Source organism: Pinus tabuliformis, chromosome J (assembly GCF_031772625.1).
Source record: "Pinus tabuliformis cultivar Carrire ecotype Pingquan chromosome J, CPIR1, whole genome shotgun sequence".
NCBI classification, from domain to species: Eukaryota; Viridiplantae; Streptophyta; class Pinopsida; order Pinales; family Pinaceae; genus Pinus; species Pinus tabuliformis.
In genome coordinates, this window is record NC_142295.1 from 399,878,714 (window position 1) to 399,889,718 (window position 11,005).

An 11,005-nucleotide genomic window follows, 5' to 3' on the forward strand; every position below is an offset into this window, starting at 1 on the left:
GGGCTGTTGGAGTCTCTTGGTGACTGCGTGGAGGGTTGTTCTATGCTACAACCAAGCCGAGTTTGAAGAAGGGAGCACGCATGTTTGTGAGGGCAGAAAGAGGCAAGGTATGATTGTTTTGGAGGGTTGTTAGGGTGCCACAGAGATCCGTGGTAGGCTGCAGGCCTAGCCACTCCAAAACAGGGCTGCGTGTAGGCTTGAGAGGTTGCCATATGCCCAGAACAACAACATATGGAGGCAACACTTTACCTTGACTAGGCCGCAATTATTTGGAGGTTGTTTGTATGGGTTGATAAGGATTGTTGCAACGTGCACATGCCCTAATCAGGAACAATAGGACAACAATATTGGATTAACGATTGTATAGTGTGTTCGGTCAAACAGTTATTCCTAATCCTATACAGACTTGGAGCAACATAGCAGGATGCTTAGTGCACATATGAGCAGCAATGCATAGCATGATGTACAGTGCATCATATGATGGTGCATCATGGTGTAGATCAATGTTGTTGGACATTAGAGCAACAATAGGATAGCATGGTAATGATGGGCATATAACAACAGTGAGAATGCATATAGCATCAAGATGACGAGGTATTGCAACATCAGGATGATGAGGTATTGCAACAGCAGGATGATGAGGTATTGCAGCATGCATATGGGTGCAACATAGTGCAATGAAGAGCTCAACATAATGTAGTAGTACAGTGATAGGTACAATCATGATTAATGAAGCATGATGAGATGCAACATAGTGATGATGGGTGCAACATGATGATGAGGTGCAAGATGGTGATGGAGTCACCTTGGAGAATCAGTTGAAGCAACATGTCTTCAATTGAGTTCAGCTACCTCATGTATCATCTTCTTAGAGATGATATATGCTCTTATTTAGATAAGTCAAAGTGTTGACTTCTGTTGTATATGTGCTATCTCTCTCTCTCTTTGCTGAACTATTGAAGAACATATAAGAAGAATTGATCAAGGGTTTTCCCACATTGGGGTTTGTCCTCTTGTCTTGGCTTGTCTTCTGCGATTTATGTTTATTTTCTATCTGCAATTTACTATTATGCTGATGTGATTGCTAATCTGGAAAAGATATTGAGCTAACTGTGAAAATTGAAATAAATTGCTCTAAGCATAGAACATACCTAAACTGAACATTAACAGATGTTGACCCTCATGTTTATCAATATAAGAGGACGTTGACTTCAAAAGTCAAGATGGAAGACCCTTAACCATGTCGCACTATTTCCTGGACTCAAAAGTTGCTGGTTTGTATACATTTATCTTGTGGGATCCCTGGTGCTCTTAATAATCTCCTAAAGACTCTGAGTCGATCTGTGAATGAACCTCATTTCGTTGCTTGTTGAGATAGCTCTGTGACTCTATTATCTATGTTCTAAAGTCCACTACTGAAAATTGTTGGATTGACAGTATTATGTTGTATCCCCTGAGATCCACCTTTATTTCATGAATGAATTAAAGACTGCAGTCAGTTGCTCTAGGTGTCTGTTTGAGCCCATACAAGGCTTTCCTCAATCTGTATACATGAGACTTCTTCTCATGTGTCTCAAAGCCTTTTGGCTGTTCAATGTATACTTCTTCTTCTATTACCTCGTTCAAGAATGCCATTTTGACATCCATCTGATGAATCTCCCATCCCATCTGTGTTGCAAGAGATATCATGGTTCTAATAGATGTATACTTGGCTACTGGGGTGAAGGTCTCTTCGTAGTCAATTCCTTCCTTTTGAGCATACCCCTTAGCCACAAACCTGGCTTTGTATTTTTCCACACTATCGTCTGCAACGTATTTAATCTTGTAGATCCATCTCGAACCTACCACTGATCTGTCTTGAGGCCTAGGCACTACTTCCCATACATCGTTCACCATTATAGAGTTGTATTCCTCTACCATCGCATCCATCCAAACTTGATGTTGAGTGACCTTCTGAAAACTGGCAGGCTCCCCATCCCGAGCTACTAATGCCTGATATCTATCTGGTTGTTTTCGCTCCCTTTTATTGTTTCTCGGTGCACCGATGAAATCTTTTGCATCCCGCAAAATCTGTCGAAGTTCTCGGCTCGTTCTTCCTATGGTAGAAGGTGCATTTGTTAGCTTCTCCTCTTCCTGTGATTCTTCCTGTTTTGAGGAAATTCTTGGCTTCCACTGGTTGAAGTGGTTTGACCAATGGCTCATCTTTTGACTGCTCTTTGGAAGGCATTTCTCGAGTTTTTCTGAAGGCCCTATCTTCCATGAACTTCACATCTCGTCGAACTACTACCTTCGTGCTCCCTGGAAGATAGATTTTATATGCCTTAGCGTTCTCGCTATATCCCACTAGATATCCTTTCTCTGCAGTGATCTAACTTCTTCCTTTTCTCCTCGGGTATACGACAATATGCTAAACTCCCAAATATCTTGAAATGATTGACTTCAGGTGTTTTCCTGGTGAAGACTTTCTCTGGAGTAATCTTGCCCAATGCCCTATGAGGAGTTCTATTTTGGACATAGAATGTCATGTTGCATGCTTCTGCCCACAAATGTTTTGGCATAACTTGATCATACATCATGGCCCTAACTGCTTCCACAATAGTCCTGTTCTTCCTTTTTGCTACTCCATTCTGCTCCGGATTGTAAGGAGCTGTCCACTCTCTTCTGATGCCCTCCCTATCGCAACAATCAATGAAGTCCTTATCGACATATTCTCCACCATTGTCTGAGCGCAAAACTTTTATTTTCTTCCCTATCAGATTCTCCACCAGAGCCTTGAACTCTTTGAATGGACAGAAAACCTCATCCTTGGTTTTCAAAAAATAAATCCAAGTTTTCTTGGAGTGGTCATCAATGAAGGTGACGAAGTATTTGGCACCACTAAGAGCTTTAGTGGACATTGGTCCATAGATTTCTGAGTGTATCAATCCTAGCACACTCTTGGCCCTGTTTTTACTTCTAGGAAATGCTGCTTTGGGGCATACTTGCCCAGAGCACATCCTCTGCATACACCATCTTGTTCTGTACTAAGATCTAGAACTCCTATCACAATTTTCCTGAGAATTCTCAGAGCCCCATGGTGCAAATGTCCCATTCTTCTGTGCCATAGTTCATTCGAATCCTTGTCTCCATTACTACCTATCAATGCCATTGGTGATTCTAGCTGTAACTTGTACAACCTGTTACTTCTAATTCCAATCTGCACTTTCTTTTTCCAACTGGGGTGTTTGACGTATACTTTCTCCTTTATGAAGAAAACATCATAGACCTTGTGTTGAAGTTGCGATACGGAAAGTAAGTTCATCCCTAGTCTTGACACATGGATCACATTGGTAGCAGGGAATCGCTCTGCTGTTTCTGTTTGAAAAACTATGGTACCCTTCCCTACTGGAGTGCACTTTGCCTTATTCTCCATGGTGATCTGAAAATTCATCCTTTCCTCCTGATAACTTGAGAAACATTCCCAGATTCCTGTCATATGCCAGGAGGCTCCACTGTCTATATACTATATCTCTGATGATGCAGAGCTTGTCACACAAGCAACTTCTTCTTCCAATCTGGAAGCCAACATAGAGAACTCGAAATTATTATCTCTTGTGCAATTTTCTGAAAATTTGCACGAGTCTCCTGATGTAGATGCCTTTGCATCATGATCTCGACCCATAATTGATTTTCCCTTCCTGTCTCTGATTCCTCGCTCTGATACCATGTGAAAATTCTATTACTATAGCAACTGATTTATTTTACCTACTTATTTTCCAATAATTTATTTACAAAATCCCTTCAGTAAATATTAAAATAAATTCTACCGCAGAAATGACACCAGAATATAGAAACAAATACATGCATAAGTATCAAACACATTAACACAGATAATTTTGGACAATTGTCCCTGGAAAAACCCAATGCGGGAAAACTGGTGCAGCAGAGGAGGAATTTTATTAATAAGCTTTTCTCGAGTACAACTAGGGTGCCAAATTGGCTCACCCAATAGAGATAAGTCCTCTGGCGCCTCTCCCAGGCTCAACGTCTGTCCAACTACCCTTTGCGTCAGCCTCAACATCTCTGCGTCAGCACTTGAGCTCTCTGCATCACCTACGCAGGCCCTCCAGTGACTGCGTAGTCTAGTTGCCTCTGCGTGGCTCCCTTTGGCTCTGCGTCTGCCTTCCTGAACTCTTGGATCGTCCTCTAGCATTGTCTTTGCCTCTCTGTTACGTACCCGCTACCTCTTGCTGCAATCCAGTCTTCTAGTTCGAATTTCTCAGAGTGACTGCGCAATCCAATTGCCTTTGTGTGGCTCCCTTTGGCTTTGCGGCTGCCTTCCTGAACTCTGTGATCATCCTTCGGCATTGTCTCTGCCTCTCTGTTATTTACCCGCTACCTCTTGCTGCAATCCAGTCTTCTAATTCGAATTTCTCAGCAAGCCCTGCTCCAGAAATCGAACTAACCGGTCTCCCTTAGTGTATCTCCAACTGACCCTAAGCCTTCTCTTATACTTTTCTTGTTGATGAATCAATGACCGAGATTAAGTCCCTAATCAACGGCTAAGATTAAAATTGACTTGATCTTTGTCTCTTAGAACCTTCTCATCCTTATCTTTATTAATACCCATTAATATTTTTTATTTTCCTAGGTTTAGACTTAGGAACTCATTAAGAATATTAAGTATTTTAATAACTCTTCATCTGGATGGAATTTTCCAAAACGATTTATGGGTCTTGGAGATCTCATGTGCTTTAGTCTCTCCACCAATTTTCATGGTTAGAGCACATCCGATGCTACCCGAAATCAACATGTTAAAAGTGGAAACTAGGGCCAAATTCCACTTTGGACAGCTCATTTGATGGAGATGATTATTTCATTGAATTCCTCTTTTCGAGAGGACCAAAATTGACCTAAAGATCATCAAAATTGGATAAGTAGAAATGTGTTTTTGAATTTATATCTACTCATATGCAAATTGAGCAAGTCGGCCTCAACTCCATAAAGCCCAATCATCATGTCTCTTTACCCACACAAATTTGTATATAGAGAGGTGTCCTCCTTCCTCATTACAGACATCAAAGGGGCTTCCATGTATGTATGAGGTAGTCGAGTTATAGGGGGCCAAGGGTTGTTTTGTTATGGATTTTTCTTCTGCAACAGGGCCGAGATTCTTCTAAGAGACAATCGCAGATCTTAAAGGAAATTTTGGACAGTTTGTATGGGTCATTTGTCATTGCAAAATCAAATTCAAGAGCAAAAATTGAGGCCGAGTCTGAGTAACTATTTTTGGGCTATGTTGTGGTCAACTCAAGGAAGAAACTCTCTCCTAGTAAAGCCGCACTTATGATCTGTTGTCTCAGGTAGGGCTGCAATAGCCTAAAACAGGAGGCCGAAATGCCTAATCTAGGTTCAGACCAACCCTAAGGGCCAGCGAAGGGCAACACCTTCCATATCAAGCAAAGCCGCAGCTAAGAGAATGAGCTTTGGTGCAGTTAGAAGCATCTACTGTGATCTAAAAGCAGCCCTAACTAGACCAACCCACTTCAGTAGTATGTCACCAACTAATGCCAGGATTGCAATTTTGAATAGACCCTCTATTCGTCAAAGGGCTGTGATGTTAGATCTTCAAATTGGCAAGTCAGTTTTAACTTCGAATCATTGTACTCTATCTCTCTCTCTCTGCTGATCATTTGATAATTGATAATAAGAAGATTTGATCAAGGGTTTTCCCCATCTTGGGGTTTTTCCTTGGCTTGAGCCAATTTCATGTGTTCTCTTGTCTTGACTTGTCTTCTGCATGTTTTATTTATGTTCTTTCTTCAGTTACTATCAAGGTGATTAAGATTCATGTGATTGCTAATGGAAATAAATGGACTAGTCAATGGGCTAATGTTGAACTCTGAAGTAACTGTTCTAAGCAAAGAACATGCTCACCTAAAATTAATAGTTTTCTTGGCCTCTTGGAACTTGTCAAGAAGCATATTGCTTATCTTGACCATGGCCCATCTTTTGTAAAAGCTTGGTGAAAGGTATCCTAGTCTATAGGAATGCCTTGGGGCAAACTAAGGTACCAATCCCTAGCATTTCCTTCTAAGGTTAAGGCAATAACATCGTAATCACATTCTCATCTTGAACTAACCTAACACTTACAACCCGATAGAATTTATGCATATGTTTTTCAGCAGTGATTGCATTAGTAGCATCGAATTTGGGTAGCCATTCCTCAAATTTTTTAGGCAATGGATTGGGATCATCAAGGAACTTTCTCACATTCAATGGTTTGAATGCAACAATGAGCTAGGGTTTGTTCATGGTGCTATAGATAGATGCATCCATGAGTAAACTTCTCACCACAAGAGTCTTTTGAACTAACGGAGATGTGGTGGCCTCAGTAGTTGTCTTACAAGTAGTTATTTTCTTTCTTGGAGCTATGGTATCATTAGATGAACTATTAGGGGAGATATGAGGATAGGATTTAGGTGCACCAAAAGAGAATCGATGTTGTCATTTGAATATTATTCTCTTCAAAATTTAGTGAAACTTGTTCTTTAGATAATGAGGAGGTTGACTCAAATCCTCCCCTATAATGGTACCATAAATGTTGCCTCAGGCCTTGTGAGATGCCTCACAAGGTAAAAACTAGACTAATATATATTATATAACAATGAGGTGGTTGCTATTGTCACCTTAGCACTCCAGCCCCTGCTATTTAGTGGAATTTCACCACATGGGAGGCTTCCTAGTATATATCACCTAAAAGGTATTCTATGTCAATAGGTTCAAAATGATGTAAGAGAAAGGCTTAGTCAAGGTACTCCTTACTTGGATTTGGGCACACTTGTTTATGCTAAGGAACAACATACCATCAAATAGGCCTTGAAAAGAATACTTGAGACCTCGGGTTTCAGGAAAGGATTAAAAAAGAGAGCATCTAGGCATAGAAGTATAATAAAGGGTTTACTTTAAGGGTATAATCAACAATATGGAGTGGTAAACCTTCAAGAAGCCTTAAGTTGAATCCTTTTTGTAGAACTATGGTTTTATGAAACCCTAAATTACTTAGGGTTGATGACATCGGCCCCAATGGAGCAATTTTCACCAAGGAAGATGTTAAATTTTGAGTTGGTCAGGTCAAACAAGGTGAAAAGATGCCAAATTATCTGCAACATTTTAGTAGCTCAAGCCTTAGTTGAATTCAACCCTTGTTGTAGCCCTAGCGGCTTGCGTTAAAGGGCTAAAAAAGTAGAGGAAAGGAAAAAGATAATTTTTTTCAAGAGTTTGACCATCAAAGGGCCCTAGTGCCTTTGCCCTACTTGGGTGATAGAGTCTTAGTGCCTTTTCCCTACTTGGGTGATAGAGTCTTAGGAACTTAAGCCATAGAGATATCAAATTTTTGCATGGAGAAAGGGGGAAAAGCCCTAGTTTTGACTTTTTAAGCTTAGCTATCTTTTTCTCACGAGAGAAATTAATTAGAAAAATGCTCACAAGGAGGTTTTCTAGGGAGTTCAAGGACAATAGATTAAACATGCAATAATTTACCAAGAATTTCCAATAAAAAAATGCATTTAGACAAGGAACAAATAGAAACCCTAGCAATATTTCATTACATGTAAAACCATAAAAGATATGCAGTAAACACTCACAAATTATCCAAGAACATGCCTTCTTTCAATCCCAAAAAGATGTCTCCAACACAAAACTAGTCTCCAATAGCAAAAATCCACATAAGATCACATCTCCTCAAGCAACGAAGTACAATAGGCTAAGTCGAGCTCTTCAAGAGGCCAAATCCACAAGTGTGATGATGATAAATGAAAAGAGGTGATCCTCTTTTTATAGGAGGTCTATCACCTCTAATAATCCACTAAAAGTCCCTAAAACAAGTTTAATTTTGAGTAGACACACAAAGTAAAATGGGTTACAATCCAACCCACTAGCTCAACAAATAAAATATGCCAATAAATGCCCACATGTGTGAGCTGTAAGCCCTCAATAAGCATGATGTCATGCCCTTTTAGGGCTCAAAATGCTCCAAAGGTGCAATGGAAGGGCTAGATGAGTCTCCAAGCATCATGATCAACCTCAATTTGAGGAAGGGTCCTCAAATCAAGCCTCAAGGCATCTCCATGTGCCGAAAAGCCAACTCTAGGTGCCTTGCGTCATCTCTATGGGTGCCATGTAGACAACGTGGTGTACAATGTACACTCCCCCAAAGTTGGGGCTCCATCAGTTACAACAAGACCTCAATCATCCTTTGGGAATAATTATCCTCATCTGCACTCTGGATCAAGGCATGCCCATTAAGTTGTGTCAAGGCCAGCCTAGGGGCATGTTGGGTCCACTGGTACATCATTAAGAATCCTCAATGTTAAGTAAGATGTGTTGAAGAATCAAGGGAAATTAGGTGTAGTGTGATTTTCTTGACTTGATAACAATTTTTAAAGTCTTTTTACTTTTTCTTGTTAGCTTAATCTTATTCTTCTTCCTATTAATGCATGTGTGTGTACTTCATCAAACTGGTATCAAAACCATAAGAACAAGAACACAAGATGTTGGCTCTTTTCCAGGGTCAAAACCTCTCTTCTCTTGAGAGGAAAATCCTTTAGTAAGTTTCTCTTATTGAAGCGTCTTATTGATCAATGCCAAAGCCTAGACCCTTGACTAGAATGTCCTCCAAGCACAAGTCAAGTCCTTCCTCCTTTCTGCACTTTGTTCCCCGACACTTAGTCTTCCTTCTTCTGGCTCTTCGTTACTCGACACTTCAAACACATATGCATGCACACGCACTCACACACATGGACATGTACACACGCACACAGAGTCATGTTCACATGTACACGTACATGCACTTGAGTCTCCACAACATTTTGTCAGCACTGCACAAGTCAAAATTGGTCTTTATCTTATTCCACAGGATCCAATATCTCCATCATTAGGAGTAAATATCCTTCACTGACCTATTTCCTCTTTCAAAGAGGGGAGCTACTGAAAACCAGGGGATATCCATTAATGGCTTCCATTTTCTGTGAAGACTGCTTCCACCACATTGAGTGATCATTGAAGGAGATTCCTCCCCTGAATTGATCATCTAACCATCTCAAGTGCAGTTTAATGAGCTCCCAGAGTTTCCAAACGCTTCGAGCCACCAAGAAGGTGCTGGTGGGAGGAAGATGTCCTGGAAGCTGAAGCCATAGTGCTTCTGACTGGATACATTTGTATGATAGGACCTTCCAGTGCCATGCCACCTTACCTTCCATTTCTTTGGTGATCCATATAGAATAGAGAGCCAGATGCTGGGTGTGGATATCAATGATAACCAGCCTCCCTTGTCTCTTTTGGTACAACAATTCTCCTAAGCTACTCTGTGGAAATCTTTTTTTCTCTCCAGGTTTTGTCCATAAGAAGCAGCACATGACCTTTTGCCAATTGACAATAAGTAGCAGCCAAAAGAGTCCACCGTGTAGTCAAAGTCTTAACACATTTATGGAATGGGCCATCAGGTCATCCGCTTGTTGATACACCTGATGATCTTCTGTACCATTTTATCAACTTGTTGCCATAGCTCAATTGTAGAGGCTTGGAATGCAAAGGTTATGCCCAGAGATTTAATGTTTATCCTGATGAATCCAAATCCATCCCAGATTTTCTATCCCATTGAGAGAGTCTTAGCCCATTGAATAGTTTTCCAATGTCATCTTTGAAGAGTAGGCAAATTAAAACATGTTGACTAAACATTGTGATAAGTGTTCACTGTTACCTCAGTAATGTCTGTTGTAAATAATGCAGTTTAGTGTATGCACTCTCTTCTGCTTGATCTCTTCTTTACGGCAGCCTTCTTGAGACTGCTATTTGGCATAAAAACAACTCACCTTCCATGCTTTATATGTGCACTGGTATGCTTGTATTTTGTAAGCTTTTAGTTTTTATACAACGACACTTATTGATTGTGAGCCCAACATTAGTATCGTTAGTCTACAAATGAGTAATTCTGTTCTATTTAAAATTTAAACCTTTTAAAATAATGTTCTAGATTGTCATATATTGGCTTCTGAGATTAATTTTATGCATTGCACTTCAGCTGTCCCTAGCTTATAATCACTATTATTCAAAAGTACCAACAGAAATTACTCACAAACTTGTTTTGTTTTCTGTAACTTTGTAATCTGTTGAGGTTTTTCAGGTAGCAAGTCAACTTATATATTGGCTTCATGAAGAAGCGTTGGCAGTGGGCATGAAAGTTAAGAGAGATTATCTAAGTCTATCATTCCAATTGGATGATAGTGACAGCCTTGCTTTAGTTGCCAGTATTGATCCAAGGGAGTATTGTGTGAATTGGTGGTTGATCTTCAATGATACCAAGGCAGATGATGGACTGGTAAAACATAATCATGGTGGCATCGGAGAAGAAAACAAAAAATTCTTGGGATCTTTACCATTAGAAGCACTCTATGGTGTTCTCATGGATCTGGTGACTCTTTGTAGCAACAATGGAGAATCTTGAGAGTTTTACACATGTAGCTTGTATAATTTTATAACAATGTCTACATTTAATGGTTTGTGGCTGAAATTGAAAGCATCATGCCACATGTAAGGCATTTTCATTTTGTGTAACATTCTGTGATTTGGAAGTAGAGAATTTCTAACCTGAGTATCTTGCTCTGATTTTTTCGTTCCAAAATCTTTGTATATGATGACTATGTGCTGGCAAGGCTCTTCACTTTCTTTTTATTTAATATTCTATGCATTTCATTTTTGGTTGACATGACTTATCTATTTGCCTTTTTCTACATCCAAAGCGTCACAAGTACTATATATTTCATCTGCAGGCAAGAAATTTGCATTAACTTGATAATGCATAGAAACATTGGGGTAAGAAACTCATTCTGTGTTGAAGAAAATTTAAGCAATATGGCACCACTCTTGACATCTAAGAATTGTCGTGGAGTATTTCATGTCTGTTATTGGAGCACTTTAACATCATTTTGGATGAGCAGAGCTTATTCTTTTGGTTGGGGATATAGAT

General features: G+C 39.9%; 1 protein-coding gene across 4 annotated transcripts in view; it reads left to right on the forward strand.

The window, feature by feature from the left end:
• The window catches only part of LOC149227470 (RNA polymerase II transcription mediator), a 77,012-nt gene extending 66,270 nt beyond the window's left edge, over window positions 1–10,742 (forward strand). For all 4 annotated transcript variants that reach the window (XM_089377799.1, XM_089377800.1, XM_089377801.1 and 1 more), the window contains exon 9: window positions 10,163–10,742. In XM_089377799.1, coding sequence (XP_089233925.1) covers window positions 10,163–10,483 — 321 coding nt within the window. In that variant the 3' untranslated portion in view covers window positions 10,484–10,742. The remainder of the gene's footprint in view (window positions 1–10,162) is intronic.
• Window positions 10,743–11,005: the final 263 nt, after the last annotated feature.